General features: G+C 42.6%; 1 protein-coding gene across 5 annotated transcripts; it reads left to right on the forward strand.

Annotated features, from left to right (window-relative positions):
• The first annotated feature begins 3,197 nt into the window (after positions 1–3,197).
• On the forward strand, positions 3,198–23,812 carry LOC129592493 (eukaryotic peptide chain release factor subunit 1-like). 5 transcript variants are annotated; one of them, XM_055488541.1, is made up of 11 exons: positions 3,198–3,726; positions 14,862–14,932; positions 15,520–15,583; positions 15,659–16,549; positions 19,188–19,436; positions 19,963–20,285; positions 21,258–21,387; positions 21,466–21,656; positions 21,910–22,039; positions 22,572–22,792; positions 23,218–23,812. In XM_055488541.1, exons 5-11 carry the CDS (start codon positions 19,415–19,417, stop codon positions 23,470–23,472), a joined length of 1,272 nt encoding a protein of 423 aa, XP_055344516.1. In that variant the 5' UTR covers positions 3,198–3,726; positions 14,862–14,932; positions 15,520–15,583; positions 15,659–16,549; positions 19,188–19,414; the 3' UTR covers positions 23,473–23,812. The 5 variants fall into 5 exon arrangements, with proteins under 5 accessions (XP_055344516.1, XP_055344518.1, XP_055344515.1 ...); XM_055488543.1 differs by having other exon boundaries at positions 15,542–15,583; XM_055488540.1 differs by having other exon boundaries at positions 14,862–15,583; positions 15,696–16,549.
• Positions 23,813–25,169: the final 1,357 nt, after the last annotated feature.

Here is a 25,169-nt window from a genome sequence, read left to right on the forward strand (position 1 = left end):
TGGCCTGACATATTTTAACCGTTAACGCCTGACTGCATCAAACTGATTCAAGTGTTAGCCATTGGTCTGTTTGGAATAACTGGCTAATGTAAGTGAGAATAGATCCAGAAGGGGCACAGAGAGAGAACTGGACAACTTCGCATTCAGCACACATTGCATTACACTAACCTACCTATGCAGCCTGTATCTGTTTAGAGCTTAAATGCTCTCTCTTGCGCTTACCTTTCTGTACGACAAAAGGAATTTCATTTTCTGATGCCGGCCTACATCTTCATCCGGCTAAGCGACACCGTCGCGGATGAGAATTTTTTTCACGGTTGTTTGCAAACATAGCACTTTTAAAACTTGCCCATAAGAAGCGTCGATAGTTTGTACAACAGCCAGGATTTATCTGTTCTACAAATGCTGAGCGAGTTCTTTGTAGTGAAAGTTTGTCTTACTTCCGGCAAAACTTGAATCATTCTGGTTCATGCGTTTTTCTCTGAAACCTTTGTTGATTAAATTTTGCAAAAATTATCAGTAGTATGCTACGCATACCTACATAGCATACCAGGGAAGAAAAATACAAAATTTCAGTTCGGATGGCGTGTGCGTTTTGTTTTCAATCGCGATGAATCAGTTTGATGATGTCAGGCCATTAAGGGTTAAGTTATCACTCGCAATCTGTGCCACAACAGCATCATTAGAGCACAACGCGTCCGTTGCAAAGGCAGCGAGTGATTGCGCGTACACTGATTTCAGAGACTTAATATTCATCCCACCCGGTACATACAAGAAATCACAGTTAGCGGATACATTAATATTTAGCCATTTTTTTATGTATTTATTAACAAGCGCTTCAAGTGAGTTAACGACTGCTGGAGACAAGTCATGCATTGTTAACACAAATCTCATACGAGCTACAAAGTATTCATCATAAATTTTCGTTTTATACACGGCACGTAATTTCAGATGACCTACTCGCTGCATTAAAGATTCCAGACTCGTATATACTAAATTTCCACTGTTAACAGACTGATTTTTATTAAATACGTGTACACCAAGAAATTTCTTCGGCTCACTCGATATATCCGGAATTTTTACGCCATTAATTTCAAACGCCGCTTTTCTCATGAAATACCTCTCGAAAGAGAAAAACAACGGCACTTGTCGGCATTCAGAAAAAAGCCAATAGAATTCATACACCCATTCACTTCACGGATTAATCGGCCCATGCTGGCTTTATTGTTGCAGATAAGCGTTAAATCGTCTGCAAAAGCCATATCGACAATTTTCCCCTGTGGGAGTGCGTCAAAAGCTATTCCGAATTTTCAGTTTTCTTCGAGATACTCAAGGATACAGTTAAAAATAATAAGAAACAACGCATAACTCATGGTGTCACCCTGAAATAAGCCTACGTTAAACGGGATAGGTTTAGAAAATCCATTATTATGATAAATTTTTATAGGAAGTCCCGTATAGTAATTATCAATATAAGATATTAAATACTGAGGAAGATCATAGCGACGCAGTGCAGGCAGAATCACTTCCTTCCTGACAGACCCATGCGCATTAGCAACACAGCCAGGTTATATGCATCGCACGTCTTTTGTCCCGCTGTTGATCTTTTAATTTCAGCAGCTTCAGCGAATGTTCCCCACAACCATTAGTCGCTTCAATAAATCCCTACTGTACATCGGTATTAATTATATTATTTTTAATGCAGTACGACATTAACAGTTTTGAAATAACAGAATGAAATACTTTTGCAATGCAGCTTGTCAAAGTAATTGGACGATAATTAGCCGGCATAGAGACGTCGCCTTTTTTATATAAAAGTACAGTTTTGCCCACTTTTCACGAAGAGCATGCGGTACCGGTTGACAATAGCCTATTGAACATGTTGGCTAGAAACATGTGGACAGCCGGATACGGTTTCAGAAACGAATAATTAATGCCATCTAACCCGGATCCTGCAGACGCATCCTTCCGTGACAAAATATTCTTAATATGGGAAGGCAAAATAGGCGAATTATCGAACGCAATATTGAAAGAATTATTTTTTAGTTGATTAATCCAGGAAAAGTCAAGAGGAGAAAGATTTTTCGGATCACAAATATTTGAAATGGCAGAAGCAGACGATTTTAACTTTGCATCTATAAAATTCCACTGCCGCTTGGTAAACCACGAATCCTTTTCAGCATGTTCTGCGTTCGAGCGAAGCTGTGAAATTTTTTCAGAAAGAGTTTTCCTGATTGCTTTAAGGTATTTTAGTCGCTCCGCATACGACAGCAAAAACTCCCTGTTCAAAACTTTCATCCTGCGCTTAATCCATTTAAGTTTATTTATTTCGGTACAAACTGCCTCTCTTTCCCTTAACAACGCTGACGGCACTGCAAATTTAAAATTTTTACTGAAAAATTTACCCTGCGACTGCTGACACTGTAAAACAGATAACGCATATTCAGCTACGCCCCATGAAAATAATTCAAGACACTCGTGTGGAGCCTTATACTAAGATCACAAGCCGTAGTAAGCTGACTGCAGAAATCACCAAGGAAAGAATGAAAACGTACCGTTGCGGACTGATGTAATCTACACCACTTTGGAGGGAGGATTTTCATGCGAGAAATATTAGAAGAAATTATAGTATTCAAGTCAACATTAACAGTACCATATACCACGTTATGCACATACTGCTTCAGTCGTTCTTCTTGCCGGATTTGAGGATTCGACGTTGAGTTGATATGATACATGATGGTCCGATGTTGTCGTTGGTGACAAAATAAAGGTTCCGCAGTTTGGTGATGGAATGCGGCAGCTTTCACAAGGAAAGCACCAGCTGAATTACACTTCCGCTTGAAAGATGGACATTTACAAGCAAACTTGACCAGCCACCTCAAGGAAGCAATCGCAAGTGATCAGCAATCGCAAGGGAGTATTCCTGCTTGGCGGTAATGAGCTCAAGGTGTCGCGTTTGTTTTTGCTGACTTTTTTTATCAGGTCTGGTAAAGAACAGGACCAACAGATATAAACTCGTAAATGAATGGAATATTTCATCACTGATAAGCTATATTTATTCTGCATGTTTTCGAGCATAATGCAGGAAGAATAAAGGTAAATACGTAAACATCAACACAACCACTTCCGGGTAGCTTTTGCAGCGCGATCGCAAAGCTCGCAACGTGACGCCTCGTATCTGCTGAATTTGTGTAAAAATTGCCTTTGAATAAAGTCAAAATTTTGATGTTTTCTCTCATAATTTCCCAACTGGGAAAGGCTGTTTTGTATGTGTTGAATCAGCTGTGATAGTAGCATCTTATAGAAGATTCAGCGTCTGTTTTCCCGTCATTACGCGGCGCAAGCGGAGGACAACACGGCCAAGGAGTGCGGAGTGCCATCCAAGAGCCAACAGCAGCGTCTCCCCAAACCACAACTGCGCAAATACCTTGGCCACGGCCACCAAGAAACACGCCACCACCTGCTTCGCGGTGGCCGTTAGGACGTGTCTGAGCGTCCGTTTTCCCGTCATTACGCGGCGCAAGCGGTGGATAACACGGCTGAGGAGTGCGGAGTGTCATCCAAGAGCCAACAGCAGCGTCTCCCCAAACCACAACTGCGCAATACCCTGGCCACGGCCACCAAGAAACACTCCATCATCTGCTTCGCGGTGGCCATTACAGCGTGTCTGAGCTATCGCTACTTTATTGAGGAGCCGCGCAAGAAGAAATACGCAGAATCCTTGGGGTAAGGTGTGAATTTGTAGGTAATTTGTTGAATGATTTTTTTCAATGGAGTGGTTGTGATTAAAGACCTGTTCGCCACCGGAGTGAGCTATGTTGTATGTACTGAGAATTTGAATGTTGAGCAAGATTTCGTTTGTTGTCGCTGGCATCGTTTCTTTCCCCCTTTTACCCGTGAATTTTCCTTTACCGTGTAGCTTTTGTATTTACTACAATAATATTATTACGACAACACATTAACACGAAGGATGTAAGGGCGTAATTTTAAGGATGTAATCATGGGAGCAGGTACCAGTGATGGACGGTGGTGATAGGGAAAGTGCTTTCGGGTTTGTACAGCTTTCCTTATACTGTAAAATGCGATCAGCAGTTTATTTGCTTGGTTAGCCGTTAGCCGTTAGTATTTAACACGTTCTTGTCGAGACTCGAGAAGCAGGAAAACAGTGAAAACACCCACTTGTTATTCTCTCGACGATGATGACGCCGCTCTCTGTCTTTCATAATTATATGCACTATATAATGCAGTAATAATGGAGTGTTTTTCTGCATGTAGTGCATGGGCACTGGGCAGTTGTACACTTTTCAAGTTGTCCCGTGTTCACTAATAAAACGCTGGTTATGCGCTGCACCTGTCGGTTGCCTGCTGCACGCGTCCCGCGGCCAAACGCGCATTGTCATGCAGATTTTTCTTCTTGGGAATTACTGTCATAATTGCCGATCGTAAGATGAGGAATGCGTAAATGCTGCCTTTTTTTATTGCAGCATAGGCGTTGTTGAACAGTGTAGCAACGAGCGCGCTTGATTGTGCATATTTGTGTGTGGTGTAGCCGTAGTCTCGTAGAGTAGTGGTTGGTGCCTGGCCATCTTGATTGGACGAGCGAAGTGGATTTTCATGTTCCACTTCCGGTGGTTTTTATGGCGTTGATAAATGATCGCAATATTGGTCATCGAATCGCTTGCCCACGCATTTACATCGCCGAATGCGTGTATGTTACTTCATATGAAGGGGATTTTATTTTTTCATTATGATGTAACTCTTCGTGACGCCGTGAGCTCCAGATTAATTTTTTGGGATTGTTATTTTCCTTTATTTACATAAAAACAACGCTCCCAGTAAACAGCAGCTTCTATTTTGGAGCATTTCCACCTTTTTTATATTTTATTATTATCGTACACTTGTTATTGTCGTATATCTTCGTGCACTATTGAATGCAACTTTAAATTTTTTTCTTTTTGTCAGTCTGTAATGAAACGCTTAGAAGGTATTCCGTGTGATCTACTTCAAGAACTAAGTGTATAATTAATTTCATCCTGATTTTGTAGTTAAAGCTTAGGACAAACAAGACGCATAACCCCCACCCACAGCACTCCGATCGCATGCGGCGCAGTGCGCTGTACGACTTGGCTAAAATGTCCGGTTATCGTACAATTGCACTTGCCACATGCGTACGGATATCTGGGTATGGGGTTATGCGTCTTTTTTTGCACCGAGCGCGAAGCGCGAGGTGCTGCAATTAACTGATCGTCAAGTGATGCACGCTCCATAGCAGAGCATACATTTCCACAGCAGAGCCAAAAACCAAAAAAAGCGTACGTAACACTTTTCCAATTTCACAATCCAATACCATTTTCCAGTGGCATTGGCGAAGTTAACCAGAGAAGAATTGTTAATTATCTTTATCTTTAACAAAATGCTCCAACCAAACAGTTGGCTGGTGCAAAGAAGTTGGTAGCCGTCTCTGTAGCTCTCTGAATTTCAGTACGTACATGTAATATCGTACTTTCGTTTTTAATTTTTCCGCATACCTACTATGTGGAATTTTGACACAGATCACTCTGAGAAATCTGTGTTTAGTTTATGACGGATTTGTTCATAAAATGACAGCGGAATAAAATTAAGTATATATCTATTATTATATATCTGAATAAAAAGTTCGAAAAACATATCTGCTGTTTACAATTCACCTATTCAACTTTCAGTGTAAACATTTGTCGGTGAGTATCACTCCCGCTCGGTGCAATGATGTGGTTATCAACCACCACTAGTTAGTCATAAGCTGTAAGTTCACATCATCCACTTCAAAAAAACTAGTCGGTATGCTACTTGTGCTCAGCAATTTAGAATTGAATGATTTGAGAAATGAATACGTAATTGTTTTCCGGAAGTATCTGCAAAATGTCAGCGCGATAGACTATAGTGATACAACAGTTTGGTTTGGACTTTCTTGTTTAAGGATTTAAGGATAAGTTAGTGCCGGTTGAGGGATTCTGCGAAGAAAACGCGATGGGAAAATGTTGCGCTGCTGCATACATGCGTACTATGGATGAAGTTGATTGACTGATGTGATTGTGAATTGAGTGCGTACTCTACTGCTGCTCGCTACCGGTCTTACTTTGTCTAAGCAGATGTGTTGTGTTTAATTCTACTGGCAGTATAGCGTAACGTACGTACGCAATGTTTGCTTTCGCGTACCAGGGCTGATGCTTCCGGTCCTGCGCTGTGCCGCAGGTTGTTGCTCCTGGCAGCAGCCAGCATAAGTGCCGCCCATTTCCGCTGCGATGCTGCCGCTGCAGCGGCGCTGTCATGGTTATATGTGACGATGTAGGAAGGGAGCATAAGGTTGATCGAGGGCGTATAGTTCTTCCGAAAACTGCCACGCCAGGGAGGTGCGAAGTAATTGCCAAATAAACTACGAGGAGGAGCTACCTTGGCCCGATCAAAGGCGCACACACGACCATAATCCGATCACTGTGCCCGCGTGTGTGCACCGCGTCCAAACACCCAGGTTGGCAGTAAATTTAATCACTGTGCTTGCACATACGCAAGATGGCCAGCCACCTCACGAGGGCAACAACTTTATAACATCGCTATGGCCGCCATTTTTAACGCACAAAAAGTCTGCGTGAGACCACTGGTGCTAAACTAAACGAAAGTGCATAATTATTTCCTGAAATCCTGCACGAGCACAACCGTTCAAAGCAATAAATCTGCGCCAAAATAATGTTCACTTTTTATCCATTCTAAACGTTTTCTTGGTTGGCGTGTTCGTAATATCACTGAGGCCGCTCTTGGTCTTCTTGCTGCGCTTACTCTTGGCCTGCAGTTTTGCTTCTTCTCGCTTTTCGAGGGCCTCAATAACCTGACTATCCGTCGCAATGAGCCCTGCATCCGCGCGCAAGCGCGACTTCTTTAGTTTCCTTTGCTTAGGGGCATGTGCTTTCATCAAAGAAAGATGCCAGTCCGCAGCAACTTTCTCGGGCGCTACAGGAGCACTAAAACCTTCTGCTTCAGCAACGGCATATGCTATAATGCGCTCTATTTTGCCTTCGGTTAAAAGCGGAATTTTTCGAAGCGAACGACGCACAATTTCCAGTTCTGACACGTAGTCATTTGCTACCGAAACGGGCACGTCCAAAGGTGATGTCGCTGAAACTGGTTCCACATAAGCTTGACAAACGGCATCCGGGTTGAAAGGAAATATTCCAGCAGAACCAAATCCCGAAACTATGTTTTTCGACATATTAAAGTCGTTCCACTTTTTCACAATGTGACTGGCGAAGTTCCGTTTGTTCACCTAAGACGAAAGTATATGTTACTGATGTAAAGCTGAATGACGAAATTTAATAACCTGTGCCAGTCATGACAATAAGATATTGAAACTATCGAAAACAAGTAAAAATAGCAAACAACTTTCAAGTAACATAATGCACCTCTTCCTCGGGGGACAAAGTCATATGCCGCAGGTAATCCCGCCAGTATTTCTTGACAGGTCCGTACACTGCTACATCCATAGGTTGCAATTTTCCAGTCTGACCACAAGGAAATATTACGACAGTAATATCTTTTTCCGATTTAACACATTCGGATAGAAATTCGAGATTAAACATGTGCGAACTGTGTCCATCGAGAAAAATCACGTTCTGTAAAAAGAAATTATGGTTAACCATATTATTAAATTATAATTTACCTAAAATGGTTAAATAAAAATTCACTAATACGTGAGTAAAACAACGATAAGATTAAGCTAACATTTCGCTTAATCTACAATGTGAATGAATCGGGGAGCTTTTATTACGCACCTTTTCTGCTGTCATCCGAGGATCACCTCTTCCCTGACGTACGAAGCGAAGGTCGCATTATCCATTATTCCAGACGAATTGAAACCGATATGACACATATCGTTCGTCTCGTTGAAATGCGAAGCCAAAACGACTTTCCCGTCGAAAAGAATTAGCGGCCGCAAAATTTCACCGGCTGCATTGCCTCCCGCAAGAACGGTTATTAACTCACGGTCATTGCCATCATAATATGACAGTACATCTTTCACACCGCCTGGCGTATACCGTTGTCACTTTTTCCGCAACCTGAAAGGCTGACTCGTCAAAATTCCAGATGCCGCGTGGATCACTGAGCAGTCCCAAGTTGTTCAGCGCAAACAGTCGCTGTATCCATCCGTCCCTATTTTCTACTGTCCATTCCTTCGTTTTTTTTCTTGAAACGCCATGTGAAATGCGCCGAGATATATTAGGGTGCCGCTCAAGGAATTTCTTATGCCACTTCGCTGTGAATAATTTTGATTTCTCAGGCGTAACTGTAAAACTTAAAGTATTGAGTACACAAATTATACGCAAAAATAACTCAAATAAGTGCTGGCGATTTATTACAAATTGCGAATCACTGTATAAATGTATTACTGAATTACTGTATTACTAAAATAGTTTTTGACATAAATTTGCACTGCCGACCTTTAGATTTTGCCAAGAGTGGCACAATTCGTCGCAGTGCGCTCTTGTCCAGTGGTATGCCGTTTTCAGCACATTTCAACAGCAGCTTCTCAATATAGTTTTCTTCTTCATCAGTAAATTTCCGTTTATGAGCTCCTTTTTTCCTCTTCGCACGCCGTTTAACTTCTCCCAGAGCGTAGCATATGGAACGTGATACGTTTTTGCTGCTGATCGCAGAGACAGGTTTCCGGATTCCACGGCCCGAAGTGCTGCTGACATGCCTTTACCATAGCTTGCTGGTACAGGGACGGGTTCTGCTAATTTCTCCACATCTGATGGCAGGCCCGAACTATTTCTGTTACTCGCACTGACACAAAACAGACTGGCAGGTAACTGAAGGTCTTCACCGAAATTCTCCATGTCGGACAAAACGGAAGACGGATAGTTATCCTCAGGTAATATGACAAAATCATTTTCGTCCATAATTACAAAATTTCGATCTTTCAAAACAAATTAACATTCGAAAACAGTGAAAGGTCGTAACGATGGGTGGCCGTAATTTGTTAAACAATTCACGGCCGCTAAAATTTATTAATAATTGGGCTGCCGCGTTAGGATGACAGCCATGTTGTATGCGCGTGCAAGTGGTTAACGTCGCTGCCAGCTAGGGTGGTTGGGCATGGTGCACACACGCGGGCACAGTGATCGGATTATGGTCGTGTGCGCCTTTGATCGGGCCAAGGTAGCTCCTCCTCGTATTATAAATAATTTACAAGTTGTGCGTTTTTATTTTTCACTATGTACAACAACGAGCACCAATCAGTATAATACAATACTTCAGTATACATACGAGTATTACTTAATCAAATTTACAAGTACTATAATAATAGACAATACACAATTAAATATACAATTTCAGATTTACAAGTACTTAATAAATAATTTGACTATTATGATTTTTGATCAACGTACACCAATGCTAGCGCTCGCGCAGGGCTTACATGGTAGTTTTATGTAGAACTTTGTGCCGTACAGACGGAATTGATTGGCGGACTAGCTGAAGCTACTTATTTACAACTTTACAATCGGTTTGCAAGTTAACGAGGCTAAATGCGAACTGCTGGTTTTTGGTGGGTCATCTGAGTCGCAGCGTGACGTTACAGCGGAATTCCTCGAGAGTTACCCACGACTACGCATTCTGACGGGATCCACCATGTCTCTGCTCGGTGCACCCGTACTGGATGAAGCAATTGGGCCTATACTGAACGAAAAGGCTAGCACCTTGAAGTTGATGTGTGAACGACTTCAGCTTCTACCTAGCCATCAAGCGTTGTTTCTCCTAAAAAATTGTCTCGGCGCCCCGAAAATTTTATACATGTTGCGGTGCTGTAATGCATGGAAATACCCCGCATTATTATACCAGTTGGACGAAGCAATGCGCTCCTGCTTCCAGAACCTGTCAAATGTACGGACCAATCACAACGACTACCCGCCTTGGCGTCAAGCAACGTTACCGGTTAGTAGAGGTGGAATCGGCATCCGCCGGTCGGAAGAATTATCTCTCCCAGCCTACTTGGCTTCGATTCATTCCGTATCCGGTTTGCTCTCCGCACTACTGCCTAACCACGCCGCTGTTGACATCACTGGTGCCTCGGAGTCATGGAAATTAAAAGCCCGTCAACCCGTACTCCCGGAAGCTACATTTCAGAAGTCCCAGAAGGCCTGGGACTTGCCATTATGCAACGTGTCCCTTGCGGCCCTGCTGGAGGTATTTCAAGGAGACGAAGTCAACACAGCGCGCCTGCTTGCCCAGTCTAGACCAGAGGCCGGCATCTGGTTGAACGCCTTGCCGTCCGCTCACATTGGTAATCTACTGGGCGACGACGAACTGAAGATCAGCATCGGCCTCCGTCTCGGTGCCACGATCTGTGAACCACACGACTGCGTCAAATGCCACAAACCTGTTGGTGGTTACGGGCACCATGGACTGTCGTGTGCCTTTTCCGCCGGTCGACATCCGCGCCACGGCGGATTAAACAGTATCTTCTGTATAGCCTTGGTATCCGCCGGTGTGCCAGCGAAACTGGAGCCGCGCGGCACATCTCACACCAATGAACGCCGCCCTGATGGCTGCACAACTTTTGCATGGAAACGCGGATTATGCCTCGCTTGGGACGTGACATGTGTAGACACAGTTGCGCTTTCGCATGTCAAGGCCACTGCTACCACAGCTGGAGCGGCCGCCATGCAGGCAGAGTTAAGGAAATCAGGACTATATTCCTATCTGGTCGGCCGCTACCTATTCGTTCCTATCGCTTTTGAAACACTGGGCCCGTGGGGACCGTCGGCGATCGCCATCATCAAAGAACTTGGAAAAAGACTGCAGCTGCACACCGGAGAAGCACGCTCGCATGAATTTCTGCGGCAGCGTTTGTCCATAGAAATTCAACGGGGAAATGCGGCGTCAGTGCTGGGCACGATGGAAGGACTGGACAGGCTGAACGAAATTTTTCTGTTATAGTTTAGCGTGTTTTTCTTCTTCAAATTTGTGTATTGTGGCCTTGATTTGACCAATAAAGTATGAAACTTTAGATTATTTCTGTAAATAAGCCTTCATTTTTTAGCCAGAGTGTTGCATGGGAAATTCTTACAGATTCGGTTAAAGTAAAATTAATTGCAGTGCTACACTGGGCGGCTCCATGTGCGTCAGGCCCCGGAAGTTCATAAAATTCAGTTGTTTGAAAGGTTCATTGGTCAGCTTTGCGATCTTCGTTATACTTGTAACTATTATGACAAAATTACATGGGAAAGAGATTTTCGCTGGAATATAGAACAGCCTGAAAGAAAATAACCATACTATTGTTCGAGATACGCGTGCCGACAATATTCTTGATTCCAATCTGAAAATTTATCTTTTGCAGTTAATGGAATATACGTGAAAATTAGTTTTCCAGTGATTTTCCAGTTTAATTATTATGTTAATGGCCAACTAGACGGTGCGCGGCTGCACGCACCGTCGCACAGTCGCAGTTGGTTGGGTCAACCGTCTTTGTCTGGTCTTGCAAAAATGGCCGAAGCCGGCCGAGCACCGCCGCTATCTGCTCGTGGGAACTGCCATTTTCGGCCTTGCCCACCGCGGTCTGGAGCATGGACGGCCGCCGTATGGTAGTAATTTTACGATAATAAAGGTGTCCACATGCATTGGCGTAATGCAAGTTTGATGCAAATCACATGAAGTAGAGCAAAATGTTATGATTTAAAACTGAAGTGAAACGTGTCGATGAATTTTTCGTTTTGGCGGTTTGAATGGCGATAGTGACTAAGTCGACTACATATACATCGACTACATAAATGCCATGAAACATCTAGCACGGCACCCGCCCGGTGTATCGGCAATCCACCCGCCCACGGTAGCGGTAGGCAGCGATAGCGATTGGCCAGGAAGTTTCATTCATGAATGAAAAGGAAGGATTTCCCCTCCCTCTTCATTCACTGATTTTTTGGATGAATTCACGTGATCGTCATCCAGATTTTCGTTTCCTACATACATACTTTGAATTCATTCGATGCATGATGATTTCTACACATAGTTGCTGCTGAATGATAAATTTGAATGAAAAAACGTGCATTCATTCAATGCATGTGGACACCCTAATCCCTCCCTAGGATCCCTAGGATCATAATCCGTTCGGTACTTTATTGCTCTGTCCTCCGTCAGACGACCGACCTTGCCGCAGAACGCTGCAGCTATCTATGTTTGTCTTTGTGATCCGCAGCCAACAACATGGGGCCATGGGCCGCCGCCCGCGCGTGCCTCACACGTTGGTGCTGGACAGTTGAAATTGTCATCCATTGTGCAGTGCTAGGAAAATCAATACTACTGTATGTATTCTGAAGAAAAGGATGCTGCAGTATCATAATAAATATCTGTACGTAGTAGTAGCAAGTAATTTTCTAATTTTATCGCTGATGAATTCTTGTTTGGTCACGTCCTGTTGACCTTCGTAATTCATTTTCTAAGTATGCTACGATGAGTGCGATAGTATACTACTTTTCTACTAAACAATGAAACATGAGATTTTTCTGAATTTTTCGACTATCTCTTTACCTGGTTAACCTCAGGAAAAGAGATTTCGATTATTTTTTTTTGTTTAAATTTTAATTATCGGGTAGCCTACCGGCGCTTGCATTCATTCTGATCTTGGTGGCTGCGGCCACTTAAGAGTTTCTTTTACGTGGCAGGTACAAAAGCCTAAAATATGTTTTGTAAAGTATTGATTACAAATTTGCGCATAAGGGAAGATTTGTTGTAATAAGTTGCATTAATTAGTCGTTTCCGCCTGTGGCGACAGTTGTCTTGTACAACGATGAATTGCTTCATTCTTGTTTATCCTTCATAATAAAAGTTTAAGAGGAGGTGTGGTCATCGTGTTTGCGCATCCATCCCGAATGATACACGTGGTCAATCTTTAAGATCTACATATTATTCGATAGCCCAAACTCGGTAGGTTTTTACAAAATCAGTTTGGTTTGAGAAAACAAATAAGCTTTTAAGAAAACTCTAGAAAACCTTACTATACAAAGTCTAGGGAACATTGCAACAACCAATCAGAAAACCAGCAAAAACTCAGAGCCAGTGCTGGTGGCTAAGAAGTGACTGCCGCCTGAAGCCGTATGATTACCTTTTACGTACAGTACTAAGCCGCCTTTGGCGTGGCGCCGTGGACACTGGACAGTGATTGGCACTGCTGTACATGCGAAATCGCTGAATTCTGTGTGCGTGAAGTTGCAATGAACGAAGTTTTACGTTTACCAGCTGCGTATTGTTAGCAATTATAAATTGTTTGACAATTTTAATAGCAGATAAAAACTGAACAGTACTGTCGGGTATACCGTATTTTTTGTATCATTAACCGAAGGCGGAGCCGCAGCCGACGCCGGGCTGCGGCGCGAGCGGAGCTCGCGGAGCAGCAAGCGAGACATCCCGTTTTTACGAACATCAGTTTCCAGTGTGCGACGTGGTTCACAAATTAACCAAAGGGTAGTGTATTATTTTTGAAGTCGCAAAACAGAGTTTAAAAATACGATCTGGAGAGAACTGAAAATATGAACGGATACCACTAATTAATTAAATTAATTACTTAACATTTATTAAGTACATAATTTCTTAATAAACAGCAGGAAAAATTATTAAACCAGTAAACATAATGTACGTTCTTTGGTAACTGCGTGTGGGTCCATTTGGAGTGCGGTTCGAATTAAATAACTTTTCCAACTTCAGTCTGCGACACAATTATGGAAAATACCGCGCTATCGTTTCTGATCTTCCTGCTGTCTATTTGCGCACATTAGCGCGATTTGCGCATAAAGTTATCAGTGATAAGTATTTAACACAACACCATGAGAGAGACACTGTAATTAAATTTTAATTTCTGCAGTAGAAGTACAAACACTTCCCAATGTAAATTTGGAAGGAAAGTTAGCTTCGCTCGAATGTTTAACTTCATGTTGGACACCGGAAATTTAGTAAAGTATCACTTAAGTATTTCAACTGCGCCACAAGGTGGTGCAAAGCGGCAGTAAATATACCGTCGAAAACTGTTTCTTTATCAAATATAAATACCGCGATATTCCGAGTCAAAACCCTGTGATAACATTATGTTATGCGTAACATAAGAAAATTTACATGCGTAATAAATAACCCAGTATCAGAGCAGAAATGGTTTTTTTTAAATAAGTACCGGCGTACCGCTGAACGCAAGCACCTATGATACCGTACAGCACATATTTTACAATTAATGAACAGGAGTACGTTTAAAAAAAAAAAAACAGGAATTTGCACTGTTTCCGGTACGGCGGCTGGGGCATGGTTTACTTCAGCCAGGATTTGTGGAAAGCAGGCGACAGTACTGTGTAATCGTATGAACAGTTGAACACTACAGCACATAATTAGTTTTAAAATTTTCTTTGAGCTTATTTGAAAGTTTTCTGTTAATCCTAATACGCCTCCGAATTACGCAAATGATTTCTAGCAGATTTATTCCGCGCAATTTGCGCGGGGTCCACTAGTTGGAGTATATTTCGGCAGTGGCCAGTTCACATGACAATAAGCCAGTGCTGGAAAACGTATTTAAACGATTTAGAAGTGAAACTGGGATGATTAAGAATCATCTAGTTTTCCAGACTTGAAAAATACCAAGTACACAAACCTGTATATGTGAAGCTTGTTACCTGTAGCTTCAATATCTTGAAGTCAACAGATCACATGTGCGAGTCAACCTTAGCCTTTAAAATCAGTGGTAATTAATTCAGTGCGGATTCGTGTGGACTTGATTGGTTTGTTTATATACACTTCCGTTTTTACCTGATGGTTGCTGGACATTGGTTAATGTGCATCAAATGGTTTTTTTGCAGAATGCCCCCCAACGGTCACCCCGCGCCGCCTGGAGAGGACATTGAAGATGATGCCCAAGGTGATGGTGCAGGTAAGTTCATTTGGTTCGGTTAAGGTTTTCACCCGATAAGTATTCTTTGATAAGCATCATGACACAAGTGCAAACTATGTACCAAACGGAAGTGATATGTATCACATTTCTTAAATTATTTATGGAAATATTTATAGGAATTGTAGCCAAAATGGCGCTTTGCTGTGAAATGTAGTGCTTTGGCTTTCGCTAGCGTGATTACATTTGCTTTTAAGAATGGTTCGCATGTTTTTACTTACTTTTAATAAAAATCACGATGGATTTCATTTGGATTGCGAAATTGATATGATTATTGTTATTACGGCACAAGAGCAGACAACCCCAAAGGGACTTTATGTCTGGTCGAACAAAAACAAGCGCTAATGTGGATGCTTAAGACAGATCAACAGATTTTAGTAGGAATTTGAAGGCAGGTACAGAGCTCGCATTAAGAATTTTGGGTTTAACAGTAATGATTTTTTCAAGAAGACTCTTTAACGGCCACTCTCTAGTCGACTCTCCTTGCCCGTGCAGCGTCGTCTTTTTTTGCCGGTTTTCGTAAATTGTAGTGCATGGTGTTTTCTTTTACTTTTATCATGTCCGGGAAGCGGAAGCTGAATCTTGTTCCAGATCTGCACAGCAACACCGCATCGCTCTGATGCCATCGGTCGAGTACGTGGTGAATACCCAATTTTTTTGTGTATTTTAATTCAGTAGGGCAATAACAATATCAAGATCTAATTACAGTTGAATAGAACAACATTCGCAACGGTACCCATTACAGAAGCGTTGGATTGCTAATGGGATGATCTGTTTCAAATTGCTGCTGATATATTTGCTGACTGCTATACTACTGCTGTACCAATTGGCATTTGCTAATACATATTGTACCTTATTGCTGTACCTGATTCTATTTCTGATATACTGTACTAGTGCTGTACCATTTTTTAATACGTACCCAATTGATACATTTCCGGAACAAGCATGGAAGTCAATGGGGCCCGCGGAACTCCCTGCCGAGAATTGCGTTCTTCACAGCGCGCATGGGACATACCTGTCGTTCTCATCCAGAAAGAAGCAGTGTTAAGCCAAAACAAGTCTATTAACCAAAAGGCCCGGCTGCTAGCAGTGTCCCAGCCTGAATCCGGACTGTGGCTTAACGCCTTACCAGTGGCAAGCGTCGGCACTTTGCTGTCAAATACCGAAGTAAGGATATCCATTGGGCTGCGCATCGGCGCCCCAGTATGTGTCGAATATCGATGCAAATGCGGCAGTACGGTTGATGTTTGGGGATATCACGGGCTGGGATGCAAGCGTCTTAAACGAAGATTTCCCGGCACAGCGAGGTTTTTATCCATCGTGCGTGTGGTACGGCCAGCATCCCTTCAGCTCTGGAACCTCCGGGCCTATACCGCGACACTCTGAAACGACCGGACGGCATGACTTCAGTCCCTTTCTGTCATGGAAAATCGTGGGTCTGGGATGTCACCTGCCCGGACACCATGGCCACTTCCTACCTTGCCAAGACGTCCCAGGAGGCCGGCGCGGCCGCCACCATGGCAGAGACAAAGAAAAGCCAGAAGCACGAATTTTTGCGGGATAATTTCAAGTTCTCTGCTTTGGTTTTTGAAACAACAGGTGTGTGGGGCAAAGAATCGAAATGTAAAATGTCTACACTCGGTAAGATGCTTTTTTAGAGGACCCAGGAAAAGCGGTCCACTCAGTTTCTGAAGCAGAGAATCAGTATTGCTTTAATACGAGGTATTGCTTGCGTTCAGGAAACCTTCTGCATCGGGAGGAGGCTGGATGAAGTGTACTATGTGCTGAAATAATGTATTGCGTGATTTAGCGTTTAGCCAATGTTCATTTGTGTAACCCAATAAAAATAAGCTCATTTCCGGAGTAAGCGAAATTTTGTACTCACTGATGGTTTTCGACCTTAACGTTGTAGTCTTGCTAGCATGTCGCGCTCCGTCGAATACACTGCAGACGATACCGGCGACCGGTGTGCGATATAGCAGGTGCAACCAAAGCAGCCGTGATAAGGAACTTTGCGCTGTGACATGCTGAGCCCTTGTAACGGGTAACCTGCGGGTAACCATTTTATGAAAACGATGTTTTTATAAACATAAGAAAAATGAAGTTCTCAGGTAACAGCTTGTCCCTGCATAGTAATTTATTTCCATCACAAAGTTACCTATTAGGCTGTTACTTACTTAACGCGAAGTGGTGATATGATCATTAGCCACTACACTACGAGTACGCCACATAATGACAAGTTCCCTCCTCTCGAAGGTTTAAGAAAGGGCGAAAAGCTAACATTTTATATGGATAGTTTATAATTCAGATTTGGCATGCAGTAGCCATGCCAAATGGGTCTAAATATGTAGTGTGACCCGGGGTGCCGCAGTATGCGTGATGCGTATCCCCTGAATTTGTATTTTAATTTATCTGTTATCAGGATCCAGACAGTTGTTTAGTTCTGATATGTATTATTCAGAATTAACATTTTGTGTGCCTAATTAATCACAGAATTTAGAGTTAATACAGTCCTCATGCTCGTACTTAAGTCCAGTCCAGTCGAGTTAATACAGTCTTCATGCTCATGCTCGTATAATATCATCATAATAATACCCCACCTTGGGGGCATTATGGCGATATAATACAGTCCCAAGTTTTTTAGAAATGTAACAGGTTAGATGATTACACAATCTCAGACTGCGTGAATAGGCGGCCTAGTCACACAGAACATTTCGTCTAAATCAGCCGACACTGGTGCTGTTCCCATGACAGAATTAAGCCGCGTTCCCGCGTTGAAATTCAATGATGACCCGCTGGCCCAGATACTCCGTCACCCGTACCTCGCCTGCTTCCTGTCGTCCCGACTTCGGTCAATAAAGGAGAGGCGTCCGGTCCAAGTGGCTTGAGTATTCCGACACCTACTATTGCGACGCTTGAGTATTTGCCACTTTATTTAGCTCTGCGCGCGCCGCGGCTGCCGCTGCTTGTTTTACTGTTGCCGCGATGTACGATAAAGCTACCGTACTCACATGTGGCATTTCTCATCAGCATTTTTCATCTTCCCACGGGACCAATGACACTCTGTCGGGGCGCTTGCCATCGGTCCGGGAAATACCAGGTGGTTCAAGTTTCTTTTCAATAACGGCTGAAGCGAAAACGGGCTTTAAAGTGACGTTAATACAGCTGTGTCTGGGCTTTCGTCCCGGCTCATTTTGCAGTTTAGGCCGTGGTATCCTCGCGCACCGGCCCATGCACCACAATTGCAATGGTGGGGAATGGTGATTGGTACGCCGAGACGCAGGCCGATTGCATTCTGAGGGTGGTGTCGTTGAGAAAATTCTCTAGGGATACTGCTGGTAGCGCTGATCCAACCATGTGCCGTTGTCTTGAGTGCTTCACCTCGGAGGCTGGCTTCACTTGACATATTAGACTGAGTGCCGCTAGCAAGACTTCCACCGTGCCCCGGATGATCGGTTCATCCTATATCTTCTGGCATTTCCGGGTTTCGAATTTTCGTATTTTTGTGGCGTCTTAATGCCGCAGAAACTACGGGACAAGTATGTGTAACATTCTGCCGTTCAACATAATTTTTCGGTGCCCGGCATGGAGACTTGAACCGAACTGGCACCGGCTGCTGCCATCAATATCCGGAAAGAGAAATAGATGTTATTTAGAAATAGATGTTATTTAAAAATCTCGTGTGATGCTTCTTGCTAAAGGGTCCGATAAAAGTTTAATGGCCTGATCGTTTCATGTTACTAGCGTCGCAACACCACACCCTTTCACTTCCAGCTGTGCTCGTGATAAAGTCAAATGATAGTGTTATTCCGGGATTATACATTATGTGCATTTTCAGTTATGTGCAAAACATTTTTACCACGATTTTTGGGTACCAAACAGCAATATAATCGTGCTAAAGTTTGGTAATTCTGCATGTGATTTTAATCGAATCTTCACTCTACCTAAATTGGTGAAACAGAAACGCAGTAAATCACTTCAGTACGTAGTACACACCGATGCAACCTGTGATTTACATGCCGAGTAGTCGGTTTGAAAATCATTAGAAAGAAGTTCCATGTTCATCAAATGTCATATTTACTAATTTACATATATACAGAGTATGTATGCACCGCTATGAAATTATGTGTGTCCGGATTCGAAAAATTATATGTGCTTGTGCGTTTCATTTGCATGTTAGTTGTCGAAATATTATTTCTGAATTTACTGGATCGTTCACATGTGTTTCTTTGCTTAGTTATTACTGGACATTGATCTCGCCATTTTTTAATCCTCCTTGATCGTCTTGTTGCGCCGAGTGTGACTGCTTGCGTGAAGCGAAAGAAAAATACTGCTTTCAGTATCCCCTTCGACACAAACTTGCCAATATCATCGTGAGCATAACTGCTTACTGCATCACTCTGCCTGACTCCAACAATTTTATCGGAAATCGAGTGCAACGTTTTAGCAGCTGCATTACTAACGATGTTTCAGAAATGCCGATACGGTAAAGTCGATATCTGGAAACTAGCCCTTGAACTAAGAATTTAGCCCATTTAAAACTAAGAATCTACTCGTAGTCGATCTGCGTTATGCTTACTGTAATTGAAACCTGTAATCTTTACTGTAGTGGTTTTGAGTTTCCGATGAACAAAATTTTCGGACATTTTTCAATGTGTAAATATTTATTTATTAAACATGTCACAACAACAAGAAAATCGCATGAAAAATAATATTTGTGATAGACAAGAATTGGTTTCTACCGTCCTAAATTAGCACGTGTGTCTTCGTAACTGTACTTACTCGTATTTATCAGAACCTAATCGCAACTGTTTAATGTTCGGTTGTGGTTTCGTGTTTGCTAAGTAGTTTTTGATCGTCTTAAAGCCATGCAGGCCTAATTATCTTGCATGAAATGTTTTGTAAAAGATTAAACACAGTTTATCCAACTAACTATTACAGTTTTTTATCTTAGTTTATTATGGAAGATATTATGATTTTGTAAATTTGTAATCTCCATCCGGTATTTGCAGGGCAGGCGCCCAACGCCAACGACGCCGTCCAGCAGCTGCAGCAGTTGCAGGTCGACCATGCAGCGCTGCAGGAGCTGAATGCAGCACTGCAAGAGGTGAATGTGCAGCTCATGGGCGCTTGGGGGACCGCCCAAGCAATACTGGCCGCTCGCAGCGCGAGGATCAGCGAGCAGGGCGCTGTCATTGCCCAGTTGAGCGCCACTGTCAGCACCCAAGCCGCCGTCATTGCCGAGCACGACGCTTCCATCCGCATGCTGCAGCAGGAATTGGCGGCTGTGCGCGCTGAGATGGCGCACCTGTGCGCCCCGAAGTCCAGTGTACAGGTACATTCTCATTATTTTCATCAATTCCGCGTATAAATCAGTATATTTTTCCTTATTATCAAATTGTACAAGCTTAACGCCGTTTACACTTGAACTTGAGAAACCATATTAAAACAAGTAGAATAATTCTTCAAGCTGTTTAGAACACCGTTCCCAGAACGGAAGCAGCGTTCCCACGTTGAACTAGATAGCGTGGGAACGCTGAATTACGCAGCGTGGGAACGTGGGATTAATCAGTATATTAATCTCCCACACCTCAACTTTGCCAGTGTTGGTCTTTAAAACATCTGCCTTTCATTTACATAAATATTACCACTCTTGGGAATATTTATTAGGACAGCGGTACATGTACTCGTACAACAGAAATAGTAAAAGTTCGAATCTGATTAATTCCGGTAACCGTCACACGACTATTGTCGCTTTTAATATCTCCGCATAAAATTAAGTGTGCAGCAGTCCAGCATGCATTATTCTAACGAAAACGTTTCAATAAAAATTATGTATCTCTCAAAATATTTTTTCAAAAAATTAGATCATTCCTTTTCAGCGGTATACTGGTTTTCCCGAGTTTTTTGGTTAGACCGGTTCCTGATAATGAAATCCATAATGCCAAACTCCGTCAGGAGACTTTTTACCCGTACCTGAAAACCTTTGGGAATTTAGGATATTGGAAAAATTTCTGTTAGATTTCGAACATTTTATGAGATCAAAGATAAAAGTTGCCCACCTACTCGGAATCGAAGACATACACTCTTACAGTCAGACCGACTCAGAGGTACTAACACCAGGCTATGGGCAATTAATATTAAATGCTGCTCAGTTCTACAGCTGTTACATGTTACATTTCATTTTGCTGTTTTATTTTGTAATAATATTGTGTTTTGTTATTAGTGAGAGTATCAATTATTAAAAGGTATATTTTACTGAAATATGGATGCGAATATTAAAACATATTCGTTATTAATTGAGCAGTTACTGGTGGCTGACGACACCAAGTTCGGGATCATCGTGGTGGACGGTAACGGGGCGCTGTTCGGGACATTGCAGGGCAACACGCGCTGCATCCTTGTGCAGTTTACCGTCGACTTGCCCAAGAATCACGGTGCGTAAATGCGTCTGGTCCGATTAGTGCATCACTTTTAACATAGATAAACGTATGTGTCCCGGTCGTGTCTTGCAGGGCGCGGCGGGCAGTTGACGCTGCTTTTCGCGCCTCATCTCGTGAAGAAGCGACACGACTACCTGCGCAAGGTGGCCGAGACAGCCGTCACCTGCTTCATCACCAATGAGCAAGTCAGCGTGGCCGGCTTGGTGCTGGCGGGGAGTGCCGACTTCTATACGGAGCTGGCGCAGTCCGGATTTCTCGCACAGGTCAGTTACTGCACTCCTTATTTTGCAATAATGTGTAAATAATTCTAAAGTTTTTTAAGTTATTATACACATCCTTTTGGGGAGCGAAATAATAAAAATAATTGGTAGAAATAACAAAATCGTGGGTAGTACCGTAGTAGTAGCTGTAAATATTCTTCCCAGTCGTTTGTTAGATGGACATTTCATTTGCAAAATTGCCGGAAATCGGAATTGTAAGCCTTGTCTAACTGAAGCCGGATTTCTGTCTTTGCAGCGTCTGGAAGCCAAGATCGTGAATACGGTGAACATCTCTTACGGCGACGAGCAGGGCTTCAACCAGGCCATCGAGCTGTCGGCCGACTGTCTGGCACGCGCCAAGTTCGTCCTGGAGAAGAAGCTCATCGGTGCGTATTGAGCCATACTGTGTCTGCCAACGGTTGCTGCTCTCCAGTTGCGTTTCCACATAATACATATTATGATTTCATACTCGTACCATTGATTTTCTTTTCAATCTTGTTCTGATGTCATCCACGCTTGTGGGTCATATCATTCTCGATGACATCACAACATTGTGTCATAGTTTATACTTACTCGATGATATCACAATGAATTATCCAACGAACAGATCACAAATAAACTTGGAAAGAAAATTAGTAAAATTACTAATCGAAAATTCATGTGGATTAATTAATTGACAAATTAATTCATTAAATAATTATCGAAGATTTATGTGGATTACGGTGAAAGTTTTCGTATGTGTTTATCTATTTTTCTGCGCTGCAGAATCAAGAATAAACTAACCCAGATTACACTGGAAGTCTGGAAGCAATAAAATAGTGCAATTTGAGTTGATTTAGTATGCAGCTGATTTTTTCATTGATATAGTGTTGAAATAAAATGCCGAATTCAGTTGTTAATGTCGATTGGTATTTGCAGGTAAGTTTTTCGACGAGGTGTCGCAGAAAACGGGCAAGGTGTGCTTTGGTGTGGACGAGACGGTCCAGCGTCTGGAGTCGGGTACGGTAGAGACGCTCATCTGTTGGGAGAACCTGGACATTATGCGTTACGTCCTGCGCAACACCAGCACCGGCGAGAAGCAGATTGCGTATTTGCCGCCCAATCAGACCAACGACAAGAGCAACCTCACTGACAAAGACGTAAGTTGGCAGACTTCCTCTTCAGTTCACCATTTTGAACGTTTGGCATATTCAGCTTTAAATTAACTTTTTCCAAGTCAGACTCGAGTTCAAGCATTTTAAACGGTATTAAACAAATTTTTTTTCCAAATTATTCTGTAAATAATTGTAAGTGCTGGACTTGATCGAATTAAAAGTCCATTCAATAAATTATGGTGGAATAAATGTTGAAAAAATAACAATATACGTAAAATATTTATGTAATTCCTTTTTTATAGCAGAACACATAGGAAATAGTTTTCGCAGATGATTTTTAGTTTCTTTTTTGTAAAACTATATTTTATTACCAGTTTAGCTGGAAAATGGGTTTAAACCTGTTTGGATTTGATGCGTAATTGACTGGTTGTTGTTGTGTATGATTGAGTGGTTTGGGGTGCGTGTTGCAGACTGGAGCAGAGCTGGAGGAGGAGGAGAAGATGGCGCTGCTGAAGTGGCTGGCCAATGAGTACAAGAACTTTGGCGCCACGCTGGAGATGGTCACCGACAAGTCACCTGAAGGGTCGCAGTTCGTTCGGGAATTCGGTGGGATCGGCGGCATGGTGCGCTGCAAGGTTGAGCCGCCGCACTTCGACACCAGCCTCCTCGAAGACCAAGGATCCGAGCACGACTTCGATCTGGACGCCTATATTGATTCGATTTAATTGGACCGTTTGAGAAAGCAGCTCGAAAACAGTGACAAGATATGTGCTTTCACTTTTCTAACTGAACTGAACTGTTCTAACTTTTCGTGTTTCTCTACATTTCTTTTTTTCCCACATTTATTTTGAAGGTAATTAATTATTGAATTTCACGCCAGTCCTCAGTGAGCACGCGACTGTGTCCGTTCATTGACTGAATGCAACGACTAAAATCACACTGCATCTTGGTGATTTATTCCCGGTTATTCGTGGTAGATTTTTTTTCCAAATTATTCGGAATTATTCTTAATTATTCGTAGTTTATTGCATTCTTTAATTTAATAATAATAATAATAATGGTGAATCTATTGTCTTCGTGCAACAGGGCCGTACCCGTAACAGCAGTGGACATTGCACAGAATTTAAAAGAATGTTAGGCATGGTGGAATGGTCGTAATGATGTACAAGTTAACGATGTGGGACCTGACATACAGAAAACACAGCTAAAAAAAAGTAGCGCGGTAATTAAAACAAAAATCCACAGTTTAGCAGAATGAGAGTGATTGAGTGACAAGGTAAAAATAATCTTTAGGTGCAGAAATTTTTTATACCAGTCTAGTTCTTCCCATTTTACGTGTTTCAACGATTTACGAAAAGTTCGTAGAGATTTGTACGAGCCAAAGGGGAGAGAGAGACCTTGTTCCACAGGGAAGTGCACTTCCGGCAGCATTGACAGTATGGGCAACCGACCTTGTGCGCGGTTACATTAATACTTGCAGTTTTGCAGATGCTTTAACTAGAGGGAGCCCAGATAAGGGGAAAGCAAGGTAAGGGTCGCCCATATAAGGCAGCGGTCGAAGTACAGCTTATTGTTAGGACAAAATGGTCGCATACCCAACATATCCACATTCAGTACGCATGCAGCGCAGTGCACTGTACGACCGAGTTCAAAATATCCGGTTCGTACAAGTGCACTACACCGCATGCGTACAGAATGCTGGGTATGGGGTTATGCGACCATTTCGTCCTAAGCTGTATATAAGACCGACGTACAATATATCAAGGCAATTTACATGAGGCGTGTCGCCATGTGATCACAAGGTAATCCGGGATTGTCTGCGCTTCCGCTGACTATAGCTGCAATAAGCCGTGCTGCATGGCTGCACGGCCTGTGCATAATATTGGCATACGGAGTTTGTGACCTTTAGGTCCTTTACACACGAGCGATCAATTACGATATACTGCAGCTCGTAGTGAACTGCTTCATGACGTCGGCGGTGCGGGCTGCTGGAGCGTTTTTTGTGGCGTTAGCACCGGTGCCGTTGTTGCACGGACAGTCGTTGTTGCGTCGCATATGTTTGCGGCGCGGCGGGATCTCCACTTGGTACCTTTGGCAGGGCTGCAGTGACATCAGGGTGTGGGAGTTTTGGAGCTTTCCACCATCTCATAATGGTGCACCGGCACTTCACCGGAACGGGGATTCTGGGTACGAGAACTGCACCATACACTTTAATAAACATGTTTTAAATTGGCGCACAGTTAATTCCATTTTCCATATATATTTTTTTAAAATTAAATTTCACCATGGCTTGAAGGCAGAATAAATCATTTTTTATTTACAAGCCTAAGCGCTAACTAAAAGTCTTATTAAAGAATTTGGTTTAAATTTTCGCGCATTATTCATAAGTAAACTACATTTAGTACTCGAAAAAGAAATATAA

This window comes from Paramacrobiotus metropolitanus, unplaced genomic scaffold, assembly GCF_019649055.1.
Source record: "Paramacrobiotus metropolitanus isolate TYO unplaced genomic scaffold, Prichtersi_v1.0 Parri_scaffold0000053, whole genome shotgun sequence".
Taxonomy (NCBI): domain Eukaryota; kingdom Metazoa; phylum Tardigrada; class Eutardigrada; order Parachela; family Macrobiotidae; genus Paramacrobiotus; species Paramacrobiotus metropolitanus.